Source organism: Heliangelus exortis, chromosome 1, assembly GCF_036169615.1.
Source record: "Heliangelus exortis chromosome 1, bHelExo1.hap1, whole genome shotgun sequence".
NCBI lineage: Eukaryota > Metazoa > Chordata > Aves > Apodiformes > Trochilidae > Heliangelus > Heliangelus exortis.
The window spans coordinates 142383515-142411407 of record NC_092422.1 but is presented as its reverse complement, the minus strand read 5'-3'; the positions used below and the strand labels follow the sequence as shown (position 1 = coordinate 142411407).

At 37.6% G+C, this 27893-nt stretch overlaps 1 protein-coding gene across 1 annotated transcript in view; it reads right to left on the bottom strand.

Moving 5' to 3' along the window:
* POLR3B (RNA polymerase III subunit B) overlaps positions 1-27893 on the bottom strand; it is a 74550-nt gene that overhangs the window by 5588 nt on the left and 41069 nt on the right. The window contains exons 20-27 of the mRNA XM_071728855.1: positions 23603-23812; positions 21639-21797; positions 20292-20409; positions 19411-19553; positions 9623-9726; positions 8540-8706; positions 6038-6151; positions 233-406 (exon numbers count right to left, since the gene is read on the bottom strand). Coding sequence (XP_071584956.1) covers positions 233-406; positions 6038-6151; positions 8540-8706; positions 9623-9726; positions 19411-19553; positions 20292-20409; positions 21639-21797; positions 23603-23812 — 1189 coding nt within the window. The remainder of the gene's footprint in view (positions 1-232; positions 407-6037; positions 6152-8539; positions 8707-9622; positions 9727-19410; positions 19554-20291; positions 20410-21638; positions 21798-23602; positions 23813-27893) is intronic.

The following is a 27893-nucleotide window of genomic DNA, read 5'->3' as shown; positions in this document are numbered from 1 at the left end:
GTGCATGGGACTGTTAACTGCTACCTGGGAACACTTTAAAACTGAGATGCACAATAACCAAGGGCAAGGTTCTGTTGGATGAGAGGCATGTTTACTCTGTACCAATTCACTCCACACACTTGAGGTCAAGGGGCTTTTTGAAAATATGAACACACGTGAAACACGTCACATCCACAAAGTGAGGAGGGGACACCGTGATTTACATAAAAGTATTAAAACTTGAACAACTTACCAGCCAGAGTACCCCAGCAAGCCACACTGCCCACAGACATCCACTTCAAAGGCATCACTTGAAATCATCAGTCTCTCTAGCAGAAGCATGCTGGCTCCATAACCTATCAAACAATCCCGTTCCATCTCTCCAAGACGCAAACCGCCGTCACGGCTCCGACCTTCAGTTGGTTGCCTTTGAAATAAACATTTGAAAAATGTAGTAACTGTTCCAGAACACACATCCTACAACAGGAATGCCTGTTTTCAAACTGTAGCAACAATACAGGACAAAAGGATAAGGGGTTCCTACAAATCAGAGTTGCTGAGTTTCCAAATTTGTTACTCAGTTTGTTATTTGTAATTCAAATTCCAATTTGTTATTGTTACGCAATTCCTCTTTGCACCAGCAAAATGATGCAGTCCTGAGAGTAACTCATGCAACATCAGGCCACAGCTCTTTACCTCATAGGAAGCAGTTGAATAAGTGAAAAAAAGACTGAACAGTATCCAAGACAATCTGAACACAGATTTGGTACTCTCTTTTTTATGAGAAATTCCTAATAGTTTGTAGCTAACTAAATGAAACAATATTCAGCAGCTAATGAATCACTCATCAAGTTAATGTTTCAGCTGAACTATAGCTCAGTAAGACTAAATTCTTAAAGAAAAAACATTTTTTATCTGGGAGAGTATACCAAAACAAAGCAGCAAACAAGTAACACACATATCACTAACTCAATATTTAAATCCTACTTTCTTTTCTTTTCTTTTTTTTTAAAGTAGCAGTTATCTAGTTTATTTTTTCCACGTGTGACAATTATTAGACTAATTTTTGTATTGTATAAGTTTCTGGTTCTCTCACAAATCCAACTTTCATTTGTCTTCCTGTCCTCATGGTGCTAAAGAAAAGTTTTAACAAAGCAATTTAAGTATATGTTGAAGATTTTGAGGTTAAAAGGCAAGGTACAACATATTTTTTGACAATATTATGACTGTTGAAGACTTTTTTGGGTTTTTTGCTGGACAGTCAAAACTTTTAATGTCTTATACTGCAGTTTCACACACATCAGTTCTACCCATGTACTAGCACAATGCAGTAGTATTTAGGTTGCAAATATTACAGTGAACTGTGAAGCAAAAACAATCTCAAATTCCTGAAGCACTAATAAATAGCGTGCATTTAATTAAATACTTCAGTCTTAGTCTGCTCCTTGAGGTATGACAGCAAAGAGAAGGAATAAAAAATGTTACTAGCAATTACGAGAGGCTCTGCTGCTCAGTGAAGAATCATATTTATGTGTTGTTTCTGATACCAGCAGCAGTGTTATCCAGGTAGAATATCCAATGGCAGATCTGGCCCATAACTTCTGAGGAATATTTTGTTTATATTATTTCAAACAATCAAATCTATTAAGGATACTATATACATTAAAACTAAGTTTTCGCCAGCTTATTGCTACTCAAAGAAGATTTATTAAAGCCTTCAACTTCTAATAATCTTTTGTAATCCCTTTAAAAAAATACACCTAATTACCAGAAGGTTTCCTCTTAAGACAGAAGTTGTATTTATTTTTAGGGGTAAGTAGTTTCCCTTACTCTGACCACACTGGAACCTAAAAATAACCTGTTTGTAATTCAGATTGTCCTTTTCATTCGTATAACCTTCTGCTTTTCCCACTGTTAGGAGAAAGAACAGAGCTTGTTTACATCCAGATTAAAATCCCTAGGACACCCTCCCCAGCTGATGGCACCATCACTGCTCAGATGCTGTTCTAAAGCACTAACCCTGTAGTGAATGCAGCTTCTCTACAGAAGTCCAAAGAGGCAGATTTTAAAAGCAGTTGCAGCCTCCAAAAACAGTGGCACTTGCTGTGATGCTAGAAGTGCTTGAGTTTACCAACTGACTTCTATAATGTTTTTTAATGTACAAGCTTACTTGCATGTGTTTCACCAGGTCCTGGTCCACAAGATAAAATAGCTTTATAAATATGAGCCTGAATAAAGTCTCAATCCAACTAAGGGAGGATAAAACCTCTTGGAAAATGAGAGAGTCTCAACTTCATCCCTTCAAGAGTTGATATGAAATGGGTCTTCCAACAGATACAGGATAAAGACTTCTAAGGCAGCTGAAATACAACTTAAAAAACCCAAACACTAAAATGCCTCCAAACCAAAAAATTCCAACTTGAGTCTTAAGGTCCTAAGTGAGGACAGTCCCACTGACAAAATCATCTCATGAAAAAACAAACCGAACAAAATCCTCCCCCCTCCAAAAGTAGTTTTCTAATGTACTAGGAATTTGAATATTGAGATTTGGCCTATAAAAAGAATCTTCTGCTCCTTAATTCTATCAGTATTTTCTTCTGGCTCACAGGAATTTGAAAATTCCTCACACCAAGGGTTTTTTACAATTTAAAACTAGTATTTATAAAGCGTTTGTGCTTCCCCCTTCCTGCTATACACAGGTACACTGCAGCTGTTGCCCTGAGCAACTATTTCCATTCTTTATTCTAAATACAACATCCTGAAAACAATGCAGACACTTGAAAAAAAGATTGAGAATATCACTGAAAAGAGATATTTTTCATTGTTATTTTTTAAGATAAGTTCTTAAAATTCTTAAATGCTAAATAAAACACAATGACTCCTTAAATAAATAAAATAAGGCCGAGTGGTCTTCAAACTATTTAACTCCTGCATTTAGCAAAAAGCATAAAACTAACTTCAGTGTTTTTAGGCACACTGAGAATTAATTACCACTAATTGTTTTCTAGAAGAACAGTGAGTTCAGCTTTGTGGCCCCATTCTTTGTTTCTTTGGCCAGGGGGGGGAAATAAGTCGACCCCCATGAATAAGAGGTGGCCTTGTGGGTCTCAGCAGATCTCCCTTGTGCCTACTAAAGAAACCCAGAGGCTAACTCAAAATGGAGATGTTGGCTGAAATATTCACCTCCAAGAAGTCAGGTATTACCTGGAGGAGCAGAGTGGAGTAAATTGTGTTACCACAGCCCCAGAGTGCAGAGGGGAGGCCTGACCCATCTCACCACACTGCTCCCCTGCAGCATAATAGGAAGTGGCACATCTGATAAGTTCAAAAGACATGCAGGTGGCAGCTCTGACAATGTCCATCAAAACAACTATGTATGCAAAAAGCTTATATTGATCTCTTGTAAGGAAAACTAAAAAAAAAAAACCAGCATATCGATTAAAGGATTGAGCAGGACTGGTTATCTAGGCAACACCACACAGAGAACTATGTTTTAAATATTTTGTCAACCACTTCTGGCATAAGAAATTAAGTACTGCATCTCATTTAACAAATACCAATTCAGAGGGCAGCATCCTGGTGGTTTTTGACTGTGTTGACAAAGAGTGCTGCTTTGCAATTCTACAGTCTTGTTTTAATCAGAGCAATATCTAGAATCAGTGACATTCAAGAGAAACAAGTCTTCTGCTTTATTCCAGATAAAAATATAGGTTTGCTCAGCTTGTTAATGTCTATTTAATATATAACAAAATGCATTGCAAGACAAAACCAGCCAAATTTCATGCTAAAAGCTGAAACAGGCTTACTTTTAAAAGCAAAAAACAATGTTAGAGGCAACCTACTCTTCAGGAAGTGAAATGAATGATAAAACAATAGTGAGTATGAAAGCTGGCAAAGCAGACTCTCCCAGCAGAGGCGATGGCAATAACAAAAGTTTAATTAGCTGAGGAGAAAAAAGGAAATTCCTAAAAGACTAGTCAAGAGGCAGCATAAATTGAACATCCACTAGCTTTCCTGAAAGTCAAACAAAGAGCCCCAGCTACATAGTATGATGCTACTGACTGAACAAAGAATTCAAAGAAAACAAGGGGTGAGGGAAATCACACCACCTTCATCTTTACATGTAAACATTACCTTGACTTGAGATTTAGGTTTCATTTAAATTCAATTTCTCTAAACAGCTGAGAAGCTGGGGAGACAATACAAAAGCAGATCAAGGGATTTGGGTAAGTGAGGAGGTCCAGCACAGCAAACCAACTGCATGCACTGCTAGCTAAGAGAGAGGGTTTTGGTTTTCCTGTGAAGCACCAATAACATGACTAAACCACTGAAGAACAGAAAATGGGGCAGACAGCCCATGATTTGGAAATATCATTCACATCATGCATCTGAGGTAAAGAAATAATGGTTATGCTACACTTTCTCCTCTTAATGTGTTTGGTAGAAAAGTTCATCCAAGAACTTTTCATTATTTCATTCCCAGTTCAATCACCGGAATTTACTTGCAGGAAAAGCATGAGATAATTTCAGTTTGTCTATAAACAGCATGAGGCTGGAAAAGACAAAGGGCATAGAAAATACTGAATGAAAAGCAAAAGAGAAACATTCTTCTATATCAGGTAGAGACCTGCCCCTCCATTTTTTCCTAAGTACACCCACAGGTGGAAAGTGCACCTGCTGGAAGGCTAACTTACTGCTAACTGGTGCAGTCAAGCAAGGCCTGAGAAAGTGGGTCAGCACATGGTAAGAAGCATAAAAATACATTAAGAAAGAATATGAATCATGGTTGTTATAGGGAAGAGTAAGGGCATGGCATATATGACTTTGTTCTTACGTCTCAAACAGTTTAAAAGGGACAGGTTGAAAAGAAAAGTACCATCCTGCAGCAGGTGAGGTATAAATGGTGGTTGTGATAGTCCAGAAAGACTGGCAAGGGATATTTAGAATAATCTTTCTAGAATATTCAAGAATAGCTGGTAATTCATTTTCTGCAAGTTTCAGCAAATAATCCTAATGTGATGGAGAGAGATGGAGAGCTAAACAATCCACTAGAAGCCTCCTGAAAGCAAAACGTTTGCCACTGAACTGTTTCTTGTAAGCAATTTAGGACATGAGTGCAAGCAGCCTTAGAGTTTGGCTTTAAGGAGAAAAGGTAAGTAACACCAGTGAAAGCAGGATGCTTCAAATTCTCCAAAGGTCCATTTAATATAAGCCCATCTCCAGGGACTTATACTACCTGTTATTCAGAGCACATCTGCTTGACTTCAAAATTTGACACCAGGAGACATCAACACGGTAATCAAACTTCTTGTTAGAGAGGAAACCAAGTTTAGGCTTAATGCAATGATCATGACTCCAAAAGAACTAAGGACATATCTTTAACTGGGCAAATCAAATGTAGAGTTACTGCTGGCAACTCTAAATTTTGCTGCTTATTAGTGTGAAGGTGCTATGATACCGAATGGTAATTGTGGACCAGACCATACAACCTTAGAGTCAGTTTTAGAGTTGAATGGAATAATCTGCAAGGTAAAGTGCAACATATCTGGGATACAAATTATTCTAACACTTGTTTACAGTAAACTAGGGTCAATGCATTTGCTTTGCCTTGTCAAGTGAAGAGACAGACCACATCAATATGAACCTGCTAAAGACACCAAAATATTAAAAAAAAATGTTTTCCTTCTATTCATACTTGATTTTGTAAAAGTACAAACATAAAAGAAAAGAATATCCTCCTAAAATACCTGTGATATAAGCAGTCTGGCAGGAAAGGTCCAGAGTGTGCTCTGTGAATCAGCAGATGGCATTGTTACCAACTGCTAACTCAAGTCTGAGAAGCAAACTCCATTTTGGACCAGGTACACCACACCTAGACATTCAGAACAATCTCCTGTCCCAGACAGAAGAGTTATCAGTCTGTAACAATGTATCAACAGGTAACAGCATTTTATGTAAAGTATCAAAAAGTAAACAACCTTTGGTTTATAACTGTCAGTCAACTGGGCACATTTCTGTATGTACACTAAGAATTTTGTGCTTAAGCCTGTAACAATACCTGGTGAGCACTGCTCTGGGTCCTCGAGCTCTTGCATGCATTTTATCCAACACCATGTGCTTTAGTTTCTGATAATACACAGGGCCAAAATAGATATATGCTTCCAAAGGCTCCCTGCAGGGATAAAAAAACACAACAAAACCAATATTAACAGTTAGCACATATTTACCTCAAGAGAGACAGGAATATCATTAAGCAGTGGATTCTCCATCCCTGGAGATATTTAAAAAGAGACTGGATGTGGCACTCAGTGCCATGGTCTGGTAACTGCAGTGGTAGTGGATCAAGGTTGGACTTGATGGTCCCTTCCAACCCAGCCGATTCTATGATTCTGTGATTCTATGATCATGTAAAGGAGGAATTTGAAACTATCTGGGAGCCCTAGAAAAATGTGTTTTGGCTTTTAGGGCAATCAGACTGCAAAGCCCACAGGGACCCCTTATGAACACAAGAGCAGGACACTTTCAGCACCATGTACTGCTGCACCCACCCTAGCAAGGAATAAGCCCCTGAGCTCTGTCCATACACTGCACAGACACCCTGCTCCAGCTGCAGCTACATGTTCAGCTGTAGCAGAGAAGTTCCTCCCCTGTGCAGGAGTGTTTCAATGGTGTCATCAGCAACCCATAAAAGCTGTAAATGTGTCACATCCTGAGGAGAGACTCAAGATACTTCTACTTGCATTCCCTCACTTTACGTCACCCACACTGAGGTAAACACGTGTATAAACAAATACATGCAGCATAAATGCTCGAAACATTTTTATTGTAGCACTTTAAGAATTTGCATTTGTCAGGATAGCTTAGCATTGGCAGGCTATGAGCTTGACATTGAGTTTCTCCATCCACTAATTCTCCCTGCACAGCACTTGGAAGCACAGCACAAGACTTGGCAGGGTGAAAGCCCTCCCTTAGTGGCTCTGCATCAGTGCAGGTGCCCCGTAGCAATGCCCAGCAGCTATACCCATGGGACAAAAACTGTTGCCTGGGCTGGCACTGAGGGCTTAGGTGGGCAGCAATAAAAGTGCTCCTGAGATGCACGTTTAGACACTTGGATCAGCTTGGGAACATCTGTAAGCAGTAGGAGGGTGTTGCTCCATTCTGTGAGATGGTGTCATAGTTAAAGATTTGTGTGTTTAAATCATCCCCAACTGTAAGAACAGTGTAAGTGCCTAGAGATGAGAAAGCAACAGTTGAAAGCATTCAGTCATTTCCCCAGCTACCACCTTCAGCATTCCAGATTTAACACAGAGAAACAAATTCAGCACTACCACTGATTTTTTTTTAATGCATGTGCAATGTGAGAACAAGCAGGAAACAACAGTTTCACCTCCTATTCAGAGGTATTACTGACACAATGCATTGTTATTCCAAAATCTGCCTATTGAAGAAGATAATAAACTTTAACAGACATTTGGAATTTGCAAATTTCCACATTGTTATGAAATCTGCCTTCAAATTTCATAACAAACATGAAACATGTGAATTTTTCTTGGAAGAATATCAGTATCCCAAAGCAAAGTACTACAAAGTTGAAGTCTGGGGATAGGGGATTTTTAGAGTTAGATGATTTTATTCTCCCTAGGAAACGAGGTTAGTCAGATTTGTTAAAAGTTACCATGATGTATCAACAGAAAGTGTCTCAAACATCAGTTTACTTGATATGTAAGTTAGGGAATATGGAGTGCTAAGGAAAACAAAGTAAGTTTTCTGAAGCAAAAAGAGAAACAACATATGGAACAAATTGGTAGGAATAGCAATTAAAATAAAAAGTATTCAAAAAACACTTTCAAGAGAGACCTTAACTTGTTCCTTGAGGAGGACTGGGAGGATAATAAAAATAGCAGGAAGGTAGGATTAAGATACTTTTTGGAAGGGCCGGCATGTGGAGCCATATGGCCTTTCCCTTTTCTTAAACTATCTTATGTTCTTTGAACTCTGCGTCTCAGAAGCCAGTCTGATCAACACAGCAGGAAGTTTGCAGATTAGAGTATTACGCCAGACTGAATCATTGTGTAATCAAAAGAAAAAAAAAAAAAAGGGAAAAAGAGCACACACAAAATATTCCCAAGGAAGAGACACCTGCCAAACCCATATTTTACAGTATTATTAAAGTCAATATGAAAATGTTTATCTGATTCCAAGCATATACATATATTTGCTGCCAACAGAAAGCTGAAATTTCTTACAAAATTTCAGAAAGAAAACCTTGATTTTACCTTTTCTTTTCATGCATTAAAAGTTGGGAATTTTCATATGTATCACAAGGGCCATTCACATTACAGACACACAAATAATAGTAATTCTTAAAGTGCAGAAACACAAAATACTTTGAAGGAAAAAAAAAAAATTCACCATTCTTCAGCCCCTTCCTTCCACCTCACAGAGCGGTTTGCAAATAAGAGAAAGTTCCTGAGCTCTGAGACATGAGATTTTTCAGCTGTGTCTCAACAGGATTTCCCCACTCCTCTGAAATGTCTAAATCTATACAGCAGATTCTTACCCAGTGATACCAGATGTTACATAGTCCTTCCCTAGGTAGTTATAACCATGGCGAATAAGATCTTCACACACATCCTTAACTTTACTGCCTCCAAAAGCTGTTCCGTAGTGAAATTTGCCATCAAGGACCCCAGCCTTTCCAGCCAGGAGTTCAATTAACTTTCCTACCTGTGCAAAGAAAAGCAGAGTTAACAGCTTGCTTGCTCCGAGCACTGGACTGGTGACAACATAAGTTAGCCAGGTAAAGTGTCTGAGATGATGGCTTGGGTTACTGCATGCAATGGGAAGAGAGGAAGTAGCCCAAGAACAGGGAGGCTTCTCCCTGTTCACATCCCCTGTGTGAAGGAGTGAAAACCAGACACCTCGCAGGGCCTGGGAACACTTTAAAGGTTCAGAGTCAGGCAGCTCTGTTTTTTCCAGTTGTCTGGAAAATGAGCAGGATTCAGCGTGGCTTTCTACTCTAGAAGACAGCCTCAGAGACTGACATGCTACAGTACAGCAGGGGAAAGTGAAGGGAAGAAGCAAACAAAGAAAAAAAGATCAGAAGCTGCATGAAGTAATCAATGGAGATCCTATACAAAGGTCAGGCTGTGGTGTAGTTAGTGTGACCCTGCAGAACAGGTGCAAGACTTGCATCAGTGCCAGGGAGGCGTGGGTCACATAAGAAGTTATATAGGTCTACAACTATTATTGAAACTTCTCTCCAGATTTCACTTTCAAAGTCTGCCCCAGCTGGTTACAGGACATAGGCAGTAAGGAAGAATGAGCAAGAGCAAGGAGTTTTCAAACAGAAAGGATGCCAGTGAAGTATTTAGCTGCATTCATATTAGCTTGATACAGAACAAAATCCAAGTGATGGACAGAAAGCCTGTATCCCTAGTTCTTTTACAGCAGGATGCTTGAAAATACTCAAAAGAGAGGGTGGAATACTTACAGGAGAGTTAGCAGAGAATGACTGGAGAATATTCTCAGTGAAACCGTGTTTCAATCTTTCTTTTTTTTTTTTTTTATTTTCTTCTGGCTAACCTACTTCACTTTTCCTACTGAGGGACACTGCCTCTGTAATCATGACAAAGCCACTAACCGTCATACGGGATGGGAAGCCATGAGGGTTCATTATGATATCTGGACAGATTCCTGTGTCACAGAAAGGCATGTCTTCCTGAGGAACAATCAGTCCACACACCCCTACAGAAGAGAAAACATTTCAATTCACAAACAGCAAACCACCAGCAGGGCTGACGCTCATCACCAGATTTTCTTTAGTGTTTTCCTCCTCCTCTCTTTCTCGTGGATCACTTTTTACCCAGATTCATTACCATGACCAGTGCTCACAACCTGCAGGATAGAAGACAGCCCTTGTGATAGGACTGGCAAAATTAGCATTCCCTTACATAATGCTCCCAGTGATTTGTGAGTTAGCAAATTAGGGAAGAAAGCTTTAGATACAGTTTTTCAGAGGCAACCAGAAACTTCTGACCAGTCAGATTGGAACATCTCGAGGGAGACCCAGTTTCTAAAGCTGATGATAGAGATCCTCAAAAAAAATAATGAAGACATAAGTCTTTTTGCAGTATCTCTGTGGACATACAATATTATTATTGCTTTGAAATTTGTTTATCATAAAAATACAGCTTGCTAAATACAGTGAATAAAACCAAATCAAGTTAGGACTTAGGGACACAGAGAAGCTAAGTACGAGAAAAAAAAATTAAAACCCCGATTTTTTATTCCAGTAATATTCATTTACTGAGCAGAAATTAGTTTTGATTAATTACAAGTAAAATTTACTCCTCAGACAGCTTGTATTTTGTCAGTTCATGAACACGACCTGTACCTTTAAAAGTTTGGAAGCTTTTTTCAGTTTTCATTAGTATTCAGCGTAAACCAAACACAACTTCCCAAACTCTAAAACTATTTAGGAAAGATTAAACAGAAACATGAAAACTCATTTAAATAGTCTATTGTACATCCCAACTTTTTCCATCCAGACCTTACAATGGTTTCTACCCTGAATTCTGCAAATCAAAACATCACAGCTTAAAATGAGTGAGAGGTCTAACATTCAAATTCAGGTGCTGAAATACAGCTGCTTAAGCCCGTACTCCTTTGAACCAAAGCTACTGTTTCAGTTGGACAATTTCTTCCAGAAGCCCTTGAAGCTGAAAAAACCTGCAAGCTATTTGAGATCAGCCTGCTGCAACTGCCAGAGCAGGCTTTGGGAACAGTCCTGGAGCAGAGGGGGCTCTTGGAAGACTCAGGGTGCTGGTTACATCCCTAATAAGGCATCTCCCGAGCAGCCAGTTCACAGGGGGATATTGGCGTCTGCTCAGGAGGGAGCTCCTCTTCCACTGTCCAAGTAAGACAGGGATAGGTGTATGGGACAGTAGTTAATAGAATGGGAATAGTAAGTATGGGGGAAGGGAGCAGAAAAAAAAAAACAACCCTAAAACGATTGGAGCGTCTGGGGCAGGGGTGTTGTTGTTGTTTTATTTAGTTTTTAAACTTATTCAAACTAACTTTCATTGTTCTACTATGATAAATCAATAACATCCCTCTACCCCTCCCTGCCAAGCAGCAATCATTTGCTGAAAATGGCAACAAATAAATAAGTAAATCAAACCCACTATCTCTTGTGTGCACAGCTTTTTTATCCTGAAGTTGTATACAAAAATACTTTATTATATCTGTATTATGGCACGTACATTTTGCCTTATTTGCATTCACTTCTAAGAAAGCATTAGGTTGCATCTGGACTCCCCGGCACCTGTAAGCCAAAAATTAAATCTTAGCTAACTTAAAATTACTTTAGGCTCTGAAAACCTTTTATATGCCAAGCTGGTTCCCATAGCAGACAGCCACTGTGTTGTTTGTTTTGTGTGAAAGTGAATGATAAAAGATCCATGAAATCGACACAGAAAGGCAGAACAGCAGAAAGAACTGAGGGCTCTCCATCATAGCGGCTTCTACCCTCCGCTGACTTGTATAACAATGGGACCTACACACCCAACTGCAGATCTAACACAGCTGTGCATTTCATTAGATGAAGAGCACTAGTGACACAAGTAAATAATTAACTTATTCTGGTCCGCTGACTGTGGTTATGAGACCAGTCATAGCTGACAGATTTTAATACAAGTTAACACAAAGACAGCATAATGAGCTTAGAAGTTAAAAACAAAATATTTAGACAGAATCCAGCAATGTGAAGCTCGCTAGGCCATTTATAAAGTTTCCACTTTACAGAGGAGGGGAAAAAAAAAAACGAAAAGAAAAAAGAGAAAGCTATAAAATCTCAATTCTAAGCTTCTGTATTTTAAGAAGTAGCTGAGTCTGTAAAAGATCTATAGCATGCCCAGTTTATTTAGAGAACAGGATAGAGAGAAATATCTTCCTCCCCTGTATTTTAATAAAGTTCATTCTTTACCATAAAAACTGCTAAAAAACACTGAAAGACGCCTTTCCTATATACAACACTACTTCTGAAAGCAAGTAACTGCAATTAATTTCAAAATGTAATCCTGATTTTATTTTGCAGTCGCTTGCCTTCAGAAGCTCTTTAAGAGATGAATAATTGCAGGTCTGCACTCCAAGCTCCTGAATTTGCTACTCTTTCACATCCCAGTCCCTGAGCCAGGGTTTGCAGTGGGGCATTACAAGGCAAACCTCGTGGTTCTGCATTGCTGAGCAGCTGCAAAAAACTGATCAAGTAAATTAATCCATGTAACTGGAATTATCACTTGCAACTAGCTAATAAAACAGTAAAGGGAAAAAGAAGGGGTTGGATTTAAGACAGCCTCAAGTTCCAAATGTTGCCCCACGCAAGAACTGCACTGCACAACTGAGCTGCCCAACCACCCCTCCTCCAATATTCATACATAGGACACACTCAAACCAGTAGATAACGTTGCTTTGCCTATTACTACAAGTTTTTAAGATTTCCTAATTATTACAGATTTAGACAGCACATGAAAACCATTCTGCAGCATTCATACAGTAGATCCAAAATAGTTTGGTTTCACCCCCTTCTTTCTCTTCACAATTTTTATACAATTTCAGACTGTTCTGTGATGGGCCTAAATCTTCTCTTATCTACACAATCTGTAGTTCTGACCTAAAACCCGCATGAAATATTAATAACCACAAAAGCCTGCAGGAAAAAAAAAAAAAAAAGTGATGTTTTGTTTCAATGTGGACTAACAGGATGACTGTACATTTGAGCAAGAAAGTATTCAGCAGCTTGCTGTAACTATTTTTTTTATCAACTGAAAACCAAACTGAATTCTCGAAAAGAACTTTGAATATCAATTTTGTAATGCTACCTCACAAAAAATGTATAATTTATAAAGATATGCCTCTCTCTCTCTCTCTCAAAAAAAAAAAAAAAAAAAAAAAAAAAAGTTGATTACTAAGCATGGTTAGTTTACTGCAAGGACAAAAGGATAACAGTTTAAATGAGAATAAACTTAAACCAGACATCTATGGTGGTTTAACATGCAAGTATAAAACAGGCATAGGCAGTGTTTTTCAATGCTATTGTATGGCAGCCAATAAATGACAACCCTGTGACTTTGCATGATGGCCCCCATCCTCACACACACTATCTGCACCAATCCCAGCATCTCAACAGCAGTGTATCTCCTCAAGGCCCTGTGAGAGCATAGAGATCCTTTCACCCAGAAAGTACTTTCATCCTTTAAGAGAGCTTTTTTTTTTTCTTTTTTTTCTTAATCAGGAGAAAGTCAGGTTTCCATAACTGATGTATTTTAAGTGGTTGCTTTTACAGTTTGCTGACAAACACGACCATCCACAGACTTGTAAAACAGCAGTTCAGCAGGGAGGGGGCAGGGGGGAGGCTGGGAGGGGGCAGGGACAAAACACAACAGTATGGGAAAGTTTTTCACCAGGCTACGATAAGATGCCTTCTATACACACACATGCCAAATGAAAAAAAAAAAATCATCAAATAAGTCAAAACAACCTAATATAGAAAACTAATTACTACCAGCAGGAGGGACATTAGAGAGCAAAGGAGACTAAGTGAATAGAAGCAGCAGTAATACCAGTTTCTATCAGCAAGATAAAAAGAAGTGCATTACTAAATGTGCTTGTTTACTTATTCTAATGACATGGTGGTAAAAGAGCTAAAACTGACTTGAAAGGCATCTATTTTAGATTTACCAGACTTGCCAGGACTTCAAAATACTCCTGAGATATAAGACCATGTCAGATAATTAAGAGAAGTTATAGCTATAACACCGCACCGTATATTGTGGAAAAGTGACAAAGAGATCTGCAAAAATAAAGTAACGTACCTCTGCTCCAAAAGTCTCTAATTACACACTGTGTTGGCTAACTAAGCATAAAACAAGTCCAGAAGAAAAAAAGTGCTGCATCACATAGGCTTTGTTCAATATTAAATCATTCACTGATCTATCATATCACTTGCTACATCCCATTTGACATAAGAGGTAAAGAACGGAATTAAAATTAACAGATAAATAATGCATAAGTAAACTTGATTAGTTTTCTTATTAAAAACATCACTCCAAATGAGAGGAGGTGCTAGAAGACAATACAGTTTGTACACTGCTTTCCCATGAGCTGCTGAATGGTCTGATGTGATAAATTTGCATAGTCTGAAGCACACAAAGAGCTGATTAATTGAAACCCTTACAATGCTTCTGGAAGCAGCTATTGTAAAACAATAACCATAGGAACTTTACAAAATACACATGGCTGAATGAGTCAAGAGCTTAATAAAATGTGTGTTCAGTATACACTATTTGGAAACAGAATTAGAGATTTTTATTCTGTGCCATAAAATGCTAAATCACCCTAATTTCAGAGGTTCAGTTGAGGATTTACTGAAAAGGTCAGAAGGTTACCTGTTTGCTGCTTGAGATAAAAAATGCTGTAATTTTCTTCTTGAAACAGCAATCTAAGCAATGGTTTGTTAAAATAAATAAATAATAATTATAAAAAATATAGGAGAAGTTTTAATAGCACTCTAACTTCTTGTTTTCTCATATTCAGCTTCCAAAGGCAAAAATAAGGTCAGAAATTTCTACATTTCCTAATGCCTAATAACTACTGATCATCCCACATTCCTGCAGTTGATAACAGCAAATTCTTTTTAATGCCACTTCAATAATTTAATTCCTATAAAACCACTGATGTTTTATTAGAGATAAATGACTAAGTCTGACTTGTAACACAGGGGGAAATTACACAAGTAGGCATTTAAAATTAACATCTTACTTTGCATGTTCTGCCTGTATGCACTGTACAAAAGCCCATTAGAAAGAGAAAGAGAAGTTGTTTTCAACTATGAAGTTATGCAAGCAGAAGGCAGATGCTTAAACTAGGAAAAACTTTATAAAATAAGCAAGGTCAGATAAGTGGCATTGTCATGAAAGTTCATGTAGTTGACAATACTCTGAGCGGATTTTGTTTTGACTCTAAAGAACATGTTTCATTTAGGAAAACAAAGACCATCTTTCATGAATTTAAACTCGCTTCCTTGTCTCTAGAGTTGTTTAAGTGCAGATACTTCAGAAAGGTTTAATCCTTTATCTTAGATCTTCAGCTATTAAAAAGCTTCTGTTTGCCAGTTCAAACAATCTCTTGCTTAAATACAGTTTTTCCACTCCTCAGGAATACTGTTCAGTATTGCTGCTTAGTTCTGTGATCTACAGGACCTTTGTTGGAGGTGTTAATCCTTTTTCACATGAGAGACTGAGAAATGTTCTTTCAGAGAAGTGATATATTGCTTTTTTTCACATCAAAGGAGCCCAACTTTTTCCTCATTGTGACTTGTAGCAAAGCAAGAGGAAATCTGGAAATATAATAATTTAGTTTGTATGGAACTCAGATGAAGCTTCTTTAGCTTAACAATCCTCTAGCCTTCTGTGCTTTGAAAAGTGACTTTGCCTGAAGAATGCAAGATTAAAAACCAAAATAATTAACAAAAAAAGTTTCTTTGTCCTTCTGGAAAATATGTGATGCAAAGTAATTAAAACAAAGTCCTACAGGTTAAGATAAGTCCTCCCTGGTAGGTATGTGGGTTTCTGTGAGACATTAGACACTGAAGGGCTTATAGACTAAAGCAGCAGTCCCACTGCCAGACACATTACTGAAATGTCCAGCTTGAAGATGAACATTGAGGCAGAGCAAAATATTTGTTGGTGTGAACACAATGTGATGGCCTCATTAGCTTTTTTTTCTCCTCCACATACACTTCTTCCTTAACACATGTTGAAGGAAAGGCTAGCACTTACCAGCAGTTTGGAAGAAGTGTACTTAAAACATGGACTTGAATGGAAAGAGGGTGTGGTGGACAGGCCAGAAGTGGTGACCCTTGCCAATACACTTTTGACACGGGAGAGGACACAAAGAAGGTGGCAAGTACAGAGGCACTGTCATATAGAGATTATTATAGAGACTCTATATTATTATTAGAGACCTACAAAATCTACCAACATATTTTAAAAAAGGCTCTTCTGTAATAAAAGGCTAAAGCTGGCTTCCATCTATCATATCCCAGACACTGTGCAATTCTGCTATTCTGCTTCTGTCTGACCCAGTGACAAAAGTATAGCTTTGGAATATGAACTAATTTGGAATACAGAAAAAAGCCCCCAAAAAACCCAAACCTTGAGAAAAAAACCTTGAAACAAAAAAACCCAAAAACTTCAAGAAATGTGGTTTGTGCAATCTCTTATTCTATACGTGTTTAATTACTCTAAAACTGCTACTACAATTCTGTGAAATCAAATCTCATGCCTTTCTTCTAGAAAATAAAAATACTTCACAGAAAAGATAGACAATAGAGAAAGAGAAATAGGCTTTCTTTCCTCACTGAATCAAGATAATAATTAATTTAAGCTCATCATGGGTTTAAATGGCCCTATGATGGGCTTAAAGCTAAGATTCACATATTAAACTTGAAGTGGTCATCACCTGGATCCAAAGATCACAGAACAAATTCAGGGCTTATTAAAAATTCTCTTGATCAAAAATGTCAAAGGACATGTTTCACAATTGTCTATATTCCTCTGTTACAACAGATTCTTCTCCAGTTATGCTAGAGAAGGATGACACTGGCTGTATTTTTAAACAGCTAGCAAAGGAGATTTTCCCTTTCCTTTTTATGCCTTTCTTCCATTCTGTTACTGCCTCTGATCCAAGATTAATGTCAGTATCTAATTCTGTACTGTATATGGAAGTCGCAAAACAGTGAACTCCTGCTCTGGTCATTACTTTTTTTTTTTTTTTTTTTGTATCTAACACATGTATCTTCCCCACTAAGCATATTTTCCCCTTCTTCCATTTATTGTAACATCTTTTCCCATAAAATACTACAAGCCAGTGAAGGAATGTATCCTAGTAGAATATAATGATTTAGAATACAATCGCTCCCCTCAATCACATGAGATGACTACAGGTTGATGTATTGGCCAACAAGCACATGTCTGTAAACTCTGTAACACAACACTTCCAATGTTCCCTCTGATACCCCCAAAACCATGCTGAAAGGGACATGTGCTATTCTGAATAACTGATGGTTTTGGCTTATTATTATTATTATTATATGTCCAAAGCACAGATACATGGGGGATTAGTCATCCTAACTTGATGCAATGTCAGGCATAATTATGGGCACCCTCAGGGTTTCCTACAGCATTTAGGATGTTTCATGTTGTTTTTCCACAGGTATTTTACTTTGGAAAACAAAACAAAACAACACAACTTAACTTTCCATGGCTTTTGGGATATTAAAGAAAATACACCAAACTCCAACACAGTGCATATCAGTTGTTTCTGTATATGATCATGAGTATCTGGGTTTGATGAGAAGCTGAAGTACTCATGCAATGCTTGTCCTTAGAGACCTCTAAAATGAGCTTGCTCTGGACAGTGAGATGCCTTAGCTGCATTTGGTGGTATAGAAGGCCCTCTGTTCCCTAGAGCCATACTGCAGCCTGGCTGACACATTTGTTTCCTTCTGTAATTTTTTCCACTTCCACCTTTTCTCCTCTGATGGTTCCAGATTTGCGGAGCACCCTTTTTCTTGATTTGTGGAAAGGTATGAAAATCAGTTCCATTTAAATCCTGTTCAACTATTTCAGTAGGTGCATATCAATAACCAGAGCTAGAAGAAAAACTTTACCTGGTTAAATTTTTCATGTAAACCCTATAAATATTTATCATTATTAATAAAGCAATTTAATATAATTTATTGGCTTTTTTATATATTATTCTAGTAAAAAAATCTGTCATGCACAGAACTGATAGTATTGTTATACAATAACTTGCAGCTAAAATGCCACAGGCCACTTATAAAGAAGAAGGACTAATTATATGCTCAAAATATATATAAATGGGATTTGCCCTAAAAGTAGTCCTAGGCTTAAAAGTAATGCACATTACTAATTACATTAAAAAATCATTTGGAAGAATTCTACACAAAACCTCCCTGAAGGTTCTTCCTGGAGAGAAGAAAGGAATGGGGTACTTGAATCATTTCAACTGCTAAGTTCACTGCTTGCCTCTGTAGCAAATGATCTTCTCCCTCTCACTTACCAAAACAATCCTATATGTCTGTAGTGCAAGAACCAGTCTGGATTTAAAAAGGAAAGTCAAGAACATAGTGCTGCTGCTTTACTTTTTTGAAGCCTGCAATAGATGCTGGCTTCCAAATCATTTGGGGACTCAGTGAGAACTGCTTCCTATTTTTAGATTAAAAATGATTTTGAAAACACAATCAGGAAAAATCATTCAATACTTATTAGTAAATTAGTTTCAAGAACCACTTTACAGGCCCATGGAAAGATACTGTGGAAGTAAAGGGGATCCTGCTGTTGACTGTAGTCTACAGAAAACAGACACAAAAACTTGAGGCAACATCTGGTAACAGCTGACATTACAATTAACTACTGTCTTTTCTACCTATTTCACTTCTTGTGACTGTTAGGTTTGCTCTAGATACGTCCTGATCACCAAACCTAGAGACTGCAGAGGATTACTGTATATGCTGAAGATTCTTTAACACCCCTCCTACACCTCCCAATCCTTTGAAATTTAGAGAGGATGTTCTCAGTCACCTTTTTGTGCCATTTCTGTCAAAGGGTGCCCAGTGCTTTTTTCAACAGATATGGAAACAGCCTCTTACTTACATCTTACTTAAAATATTATCACTAGAGAGCTACATACCACCAAGCATTTCCCTAGGAGGTACCCATTTTCAACTCTCAGTTTGAGGATTCAGACGTGTCCCAGACCACATCCCAGGTATTTTTAAAAACACTTTCCCTTTCTTCCCACAACCTGCTAGTGCACTCCTAGTTGTATTCCTGATTTTGCTTCCCTTTTACACCATGCTGTAAGTTGTCTATCTGTAGCCTTGTCTTTAGAGCAATACTCCTGCACAAATGGCTTCCAGACATTCTGTTCCACCTCTGGTCTTTTCTGTCCATTAAGAATAGGTCCCTTCGCTCTTGCCTCCAATCTCTCTTTATAACCCATTGACAAATCTATAATCTAAAGCCAGACTGACACTAGGAAAAAAAACCTACCAAAACCCAAACAAAACTCAATACCCTGTTCTTGTTTAAAATGGGCAACTACTGTAGCTTGCAGATTCATAAGTCAACAGAGAGCTGTGCTTGCCAGTTCCTCTCCTCAGTTACAGAAACATCATTGCTAAACCAGGTGAACAAAAAAAAAAAAAGAAAAAAGAAAAGAGATACGGTTTTCTACCCCTGCATTCATAAAAGATCTGAACCAACCAATGCATACATTCACAATGATATTAAGTATGTATAGTAGGCATTCCCAATATGCATTTTTTTCATTAAAGGTGTAGCTTACCTTTCTGCCCATGACGACTACTAAATTTATCTCCAATTTCTGGACGTCTAGTTTGCCTCAACAACATTTTGATCAAGAAAGCATCCTCTGCATTTGATGAAATCATTACTTTTTCAATATAAGAGTCAGTTGCACCTTTGTATCTAGCACAAGAAGACAAGACATGAGTTCGACATCTATAAACCAAACACAAGTTACATGCAACTATCTATGTGTTGGTAAGCTGCAGGCTAAACTGTAGCCTTCATGGAACTTATACATGGTAGGCCACTGGAGCAAAGATTATATATAAAGTTCCAGAGTATGGTATATTTCTAGAAAAGAAAAGACTTAAGAGATATAATAGATACAAAGGAAGAATTAAAGTGAACTCATAAAGAACAAGGAGTCATTTTTTGTCACGTGGCCTCTTCTTGGTGGAAAAATCATCCTAGAATATTTCAAATTTCTGAAGCTTCAGTTAAATAAAATGTGCCCCCTCACTAAGTACATGCATGTTCTCTGCCCTCCCACTCATCCTCCTTTTCTCCTGTTTCTTCACAACTTCATCCATGAGTGACTCCCCTCTTCCCTTTACCTCTTAGCTCTCTCCTTGGTTGCTCCAAGCAACCCACTCAGTGATTGCTCTCTATACACACCTCTTCAGGAGGGTTTCTTCCTCTCTTTGCAATTCCAGCCTTTCAGGTGCCAGAATCAAACTTATTAGTGATTTAGTGGCTAGGTATGTCTAAAAATAACCTAGGGCTCTGAAAAAAGAAGACCTACAGAACTAGGTCTAATTTACAGAGGGAAGTTTACTCCTTTGACTTTTATAGAGTTGAGAATTTTCTCAGCTATCTTCCATGTACCTTCCCCAGTTACAAGGTTATGATGCAACCTACGTTACTGGCACATCTTTGTACTGTGGTTGCTGAGGCACACTACTTCCTTCCAGAGGTGTCTGTGTCACAGTTGGCATAGATTTGTTCACAAGGACTTGTTTATTTTCTACTTTTTCACCTACAAAGAACAAGACAAAAAAGCATCATGAAAACATATCTGGCTATCTCTGTTAGAAACACATATTATAAAGGTTGAAAAGGTAAGCTGGAAGACAAACTAGGAGATTCATGTCTGGGAAGTATGCCATGTTATTTTACTAAATATTGCATGGTAAGGGAATCATTAGACTATGTTTGTTGTTTTGGTTTCTTTTGTAAAGCAAAACAGAACAGCTTGCACACTGGGTGCACTATGAGAATAGATATTCAACATACCCAGGGTTTAAAGAATACACAAAGGCATCAGAAGTCATCTGTTGTAAATATGGAGAAAATTAACAAACAATAGTGGTAACTGACAAATTTTATAAATTCACACCTAAATTCAGGACATCACATCATTTCCACAGTGAGTTGTGCAAGACTACTTTCAGTCTCTCTTTGCAATTACTTTTTTCCTATTGTGCTTGGTCTCACACATCAGCTGATTTCCTCTCCATTCCCTTATCCTGCCCTTTACATAGAAAACCAGATTGGTAGCATGCCCAATGCTACTGCTGCACATCAAGTACCTGCCTCCCATCTCCTACACAAAATTAAACTGAACTTCAGCCTATGTCTCTTCTATCTAAACGAACTATTTCAAACAGGTTTTTACCAACACACTGAGAACAGAATTAGTCTCTACTTTGTCCTAGTCCTACCTATCCAAATACTTCCGCAGATTCTTGCCTTTTTTTTTTTTTTTTTAAATTAACTTTGAAAGCTCCATTGTGATATGTTAAAGTGCAAAAGTGACCCAATTGTGTTGCTATAATGGAATTAAGTTCGGTGCTTTTTACTGCACCTTTCTTACTAGATCTCAGCAGATTTATTAGGCTATTTCCTAACTGAAGGATAACACTATGAATATATGAGAAATAAACAGTAAAAAAAAATTGTTAAAAAATTTGTTAGTTTGGGGAGATAAGAAAAATAAAAATTCTAATGCTTCAATAGACTCACACTGTCAAACACATTCCTCTACTTAAATATAATGCTTCCTCTTCTCATGTACAAAAAACCCCTGCCTAATGATTTATACTGCACTGATTTAAGAAACTAACATTTATTTTAATTTCCAATACTATCACCTTCAATTAAAAAAAGTTACACTTAGTATAAAACACGATGCACATGAAATATTAACAAAACAACTTTCATTTCAGATTATGGACATGCTATGACTTAACATGTAGTCTGACATACCTGGAGAGCAGATGCCATCAGCATCTAAAATTTCATGGCGCCAGATTGGTTTGCGAGTAGCTGCATCCAACATTGGGCCCATAACTTTATCAAATGTCTGGTTTGTGTAACGCTTCAGTGTACACTTGGCATTCTTATATACAAGACACCTTCCAAAACCTAAAATGTAACACAAACTCATCTGCCCAGGAGTTCAAAGATTTCTTACAACACATTATCAGAATCCAACAAGAATGCTGAACCACTTGCTGAGGTACAGAATATAAAATATTTTTTCATTATTTGAACCACTCATTGTCTTGAATATGCCAACATTGCACATGGATACCTGCTAACTAAAAATCAGATCAGACAGGCTACTTTTTTTAGATACTGACTACAGTCCAATTCTGACATTGTGATAATCCCCCTCTATGACTTTGCATACACACGAACTCATTTTTTCTCTTACCTTTGGTGGTCCACAGGGAGACAAAACATGGGAGAAGAGACTGTAATGGGGTAAGAACAGCACCTCTTCCTTTTAAGAAACTTTAACTTTCATTCATGTTTGTGGTTGACACAAGTTAGCCTACCAGGCATGGACTGATTGAGTGTTTCACATAATCACCCCATTACTCAATTTTTCTCCCCTCTGAAGAAATTCCAAATTAAATAGATTGTTTTAAAATAGGTCTGTCTGGGGCTTTAGATGAGAAAAGCAGCATCTCTGGAATTTCTCTCCAAGTACTGAACCTCACCACATTAGTAAACATTTGTATCACATTTAGAATTACAGACAGCCAAGAGCAAGGCTTTCTAATAACCATACATTATTTAGTTAATTTGAAGGATGTCCGTGGCCACATACAGTACATCTATATCTTTAGATTACGTCAAGTAACTCCTGACAAGCACCACAGCTCTCCCTGTAAATGTTACCAGTCTACCAGAAAAGAAAACATTCAGTTTTAAATCATGCCTGTTGTTGTTTTAGAAAAGGAGGCATAAATTAAATGCGGCAGACATTAATGCCAAAGATACATGTCTAGGAATACTATTATTGCTGCCTAGCAACTAGGAGGAAGAGAGTGTGGGGGGAATAAAGTCATGGAAGAATTTGATTTTGGCCACCCAAAACTAAAACCAATTTGATCACACTGCACTATGCCTTCTCTCAAGGGAATTTATTTGGAAAAGAGAGAAAAGAGAGACTTAAGTTTTCAGGCAACTCTTTTCCAGCCCCCAGCAGCATTAACATAAAGCACTGAAGAATTGTGGAAAGAGTTAAACAGGCCAGCCTAGCCCAAATATATGTTTCATTTAGTTACCTTCTATTTAGTGCTTATGTACTTTTCCTTAAAATATTATTGCACTGTATAGATTTTTTTTTTCAGGGAACCAGGTCATTAGTTTATTTCTGAATACATACTGAAATATTTTGCTTTAGACAATAGGCAATACTGCTGTTGTTCCCTCAGAGCATCAAGTTTGCAATTACACAAATGCCAGGTGATTCATTTCTGTCTAACATACATTCAGAAGTCTAATTTCATCTATTGCTTTTGTTACTGGTGAAAATAATGAGACCTCTCTGCTAGCAAGGAACAAAGGCTCAGGTAACCATCTAAAACCAAGCCCAACAGAACTAATTATCGAATACCTTACATTTTTTGTAAATTATTTTCAAAAAGGGGCCGTTTATACTTTTTAATTTGAGGTCAAAAGTGAACCATTTTTTCTTCTAATATCATACTCAGAAATTTATTCACATGTTGGCAACTTCACCGCACCACTGCAAACATGGAATTACAATCACTATTCATGCAGAAAACAAAAGCATTGAAAGCAGTTTTGGAATTTGATTTCTTAATTGGAGATGTACTGGTATAACTGCAACAAAAGTTATTATAAGGTAACAAGAAGTTTATTAAAACATCTTATAACACACATTGAAGAAGGGGGAAAGGATTAATGGTAATTACCTCTGTCCAAAGAGGCCTTGTTTAAGACCAGAGCATCTTCTATATCATAACCACTGTAGCTCATCACAGCAACTGTGGCATTTTGTCCAGCAGGCAGTTTTTCAAAATCTATCAGTTCAATTGTTTTTGTTTTTACCATTGGCTTTTGTGGATAGGCCAGAAGATACATGAGAGTATCTATTCTGTTTCTTTGATTGTAGCCAATAGTACCTAAATAGAAAAGAAAAACAAAAGTGCGTGAACATCAGTGTGTTTCCTAGAAATGTTCTGGCTAAAAGATTAACATAATGCAAATCAACTAAACTGAGGAATTTCATCTAATAACAGAAATTCTTGACGAAGGGAAAAAAACACATAAAAAGAGACCATATCAAAACAATTTTACATTGTTATATTTAAATACAGATGTAAATGGTTTCTTAATTTAAGCTTCCTAAAAGAATTATTATTATTTTTTCTTAAATAGGAAAACCCTAAGCATCAGGACAAAGATAACAGCAACAGAAGATATCAAAGTCAGGTCCTATATGACTGAATGAAAATAAGATTTCTTTTTTTAATCATGACACTGATTAACAGTGAAAATACAAAGTTTGCTTTTATTGTTCTAATAGCCACAGGCTTTTTTTCAACAGCTGAAATTGTGTTTCACAAAACATATCCAAATTTCATGAGACTCAACAGAAAAACTCCTATTGAGTTCAGAAGGAACTGCATCTTAAGGTCTGTATTTTCCACGTCATATTTCCTTCCTTTTCCAGGGCAATAATTAGTTCAACAACAGCCTGTGTTAGAATGACACAAAGTATGAACAAAGCATACAGTTAGAAGCAGCCAAGATTCATTTACTTTCTGAAATTAGAAGTGTCATTGCTAGAAAGACTGCAGTAAAAGTTCCCTCACGATATATTTGTCTTTTTACATGAAATTAATTTTAAATTTATGGCTCAGAATTCAATCATTTGTATAGACCTCCCAGCTTGAGACTGAAATTTTTGGCCCTGTCCCATCAGACTGCCAAAGTGTCTTCTGAAATCTGAGGAAAAAATAATTAACACCCAGCAGGGAAACATAAACTGTTGTGTAGCAGAACAAAAGTGAAGGCAATCATATGTTATTAGAGTTTGCTGTACCAGAACTATGCTATATCTCTAAGCAATTAAGAAATTACAGTCTGAAAAGTTTTAAAGTTTTAAGTACTAAATACTTTGCAGTACTTGTGCTTAGGAGGCAAGTCTTTCAAAACCTTTTAATTTTCTCCTGCAATTTCAGAGGCTGGCAGCTTCCAAGGGAAGGTCAAAACAGCCAGCATGTAATGAAGACTTCACATAGCCTGAATACAGTACAGCTGAACACAAATCAGAGCTTAGAGGAGGCTAGCTTCATGTTTTTTATGCACCTACTTGCTACTTCCAAATATCTGCATTTAAATAAAATGTCTAGAAAACCAAATACCTAAATGAAGCAGCATCACAGGCAGCTCCAATAATCTCCTTCTCCTTAGCACCAAGCTCTCTCCTAAGCCACCACAGGACTACTCTTCCCAAGGACAAGCATGAGGAAATAGCTCAACAGACACTATCTGAAAACAGACTCTTATAACCAGCTTTGGCATGCCTGGACTTTCCTTGGTTCTAGAAAATGGTTTTGAAGCCACAAGCACATAATTTTTAAACAGCAAGGAAGATATGGTGGAGTTGGCAGGATCCACTTAATGGCGGCTCTTGCTCCTGAGCAGTTGTTTTTCTGCCTTTTTCTTGGAGAAGGAAATTAATAATCCCTGAGCAGTATTTTCTGTCTCCAGTAAGAAGCAAGCTGGTAGGGCCTGGGTCCATAAACACTGAAGATTTTACCAATCACCTCCTGCAAGACCACCATCTGAAGGCCCTACTACTTCTGATACTCCCTCAGCCATTAGTATTAGACATTGTTTTCATTGCACTTTGATTTAAAAATTGGTTTTCCAACCACACAACTAGGAAAATCTACTCCAAACTAAAAACTCAGAGGTTCAGACTATATTTTCCCTCTGCACCTAGAATGCACTGGTGGCATTTCAGGATAGGCTCTGCTGCAGAGCTCATTTTAAAAGTTACATGGATAGGTATATTTTACTGTTGTTGAGAAAAACCTTAGTTAGCCAAGCCTACTTTCACTTTTTAAATGTTTGCAATTTTTTTTTAGTCCCCTGGGAGAAAAAATGCATATGCAGCTCATCTGCTGCACCTGCTATGGTTCACTGGTTAGGGATGCTGAGATGGGATGAAGTCTGGAGAACCTGATCATAGCCAGACTTGTCCATTACACCTCAGTAACAATCTCTGGAAGTCTCTGGTATAACAAGGATCAGAGATTACACTTTTACATATTTAAGGTAATACAAATTACTTGTCTCTTGCATGTTTCATGCATTTCAAAGTTGTCAGCTATGTCTGTTACTGTTTGTATCAGACCAGGCGATTTTAAATTTCAATAATAAACTGTATTTGGGCAATTCTTCAGGAGCTGAATGCTGTATCATATAAAATGCATACATACATACATACATATATATATATATATATGTTTGTATCAGGGATGGATATCCTAGCAGGAAACTGGCTAGAGAATTATTCAAGAGCTCAAGAGAAAGCATGTGGTACAGCAGAGATATTAGTCCTGATTGCTAGGATTAAAAGGTTATACAAATAATGCCTTCTCTAGACTCGTCTAACAAACCACAGCTTTAAACCACAACCTGCTTATTTAAAATTAAGAAGCTCTCTTCTTCTGAGGACTGCTGTGTTGGGACAACCCCTCTGTGTGGGCATTGAAATGAAGGAAGTCACTAGCTTTATTTCTGTTTTCTCTCTGAAAGAACAGAGTCCTTATTTGCTTCAGCCAAACAGCCAAGCAAAAATAAAGTATAATTAAACTTCACCATAACAAACCCTGCTCACAATGACCCACATTTATAATCATCACACCATCAAGAAACTATTTTTTTCATTGGTAATTAGCCTTGTTTAAAACAAAGCACACAAGATTGACCTGGATACAACAAAGATCATTTTCTTGCTTTTCTCAGCACTTGCTATACTGTGAATACACATGTGCAATTCTTTCCTGTTCTCAATTTCTTTACAAGTTGGTTTTGTTTTGTTTTTTTTTTTCTTTTAATGTATCATGTGATCATTTTTCAGCATGAAGTAATCAGTACATAAATGATATCTATTGATATTTAGCATAAATAGGATATTGTTATTATGACGCAGAAAGTATTGGGAACTCACCAGAACTAACAGCCAGCTAAAAGAAGTAATACCAATACTCTAAAAGAAGTAATACACCGATTCTCTGGTGTATTACTTACAGCAACATTAAACTGTACAATCAAAATTAACAAGCATACATAAATCAATCTACTTAAGATACAAGCCAAAAGGACTAGCACTGCACAAGCCAAGGAAAGAATTGCTGTATTTCCCTGATTTCACCATAGATTTACTACTAACATGTCCTGTTATTTATGCACAAACCAACAGGGAAAGAAGTAGAATTGTTAAATGCTACACTGAACCTTGTGGAGGGTACTCCAACTCAGCTCAGAGAGATTTTAAAGCATGAGTATTAAGTAATCTGGATGTTCAGCATTTGAAATATTCTTTTCACTGTAGAAAGATTTAAAAGTCAGTTGAAAAGATTATGGGTAAACTGGGGAATGTAGTCTGGCTCATTTCTGCCTCTGCACTTCTGTGTCTGCTACCAGGGAGAGCAGCAAAAAAGAGATAGATGAGAGCTGCTCATCTAAAAGAGAAGAGAGAGATAGATGCTGTTCCTCAAAGAGCAGCAGCAGAACTGAGCCCTGGGCACACAACATCCAGGTCCAGCTGTGATGACTAACCAGCAGCAGCCAGTTTTGCTCTGACATTTGTTTTGATCCTCTGCCAATAGGCTACCTGTAATAAATTTGGGAGCACTTTATCTCTCAGCCCTCTGACAAGCACTTCACAACTGTCAAAACCCAACAACCCCCAGCACTTGGTTCCTTGAAGAACATGTTTTTTCAACTCAATTTTTATCTCTCTCTCAACTTGACGTTCAGCTGGTCACAGCACAAGGCACAGCAGTGTATCGAGGGCTCTGCTGTTTAACAGAAGCAAAGCAGAATGGCCATGACACAGTAAGAGGTGTGGGGTTTTTTGTAATACCAGAAGAAGTTGCTTCAACATAAACCTCTCACCCACCTGCCACCCTCCCCTCAAATGCTTTCTGCTCTTTCATGGGCTAAAGTCATAACACCCAAACTCTC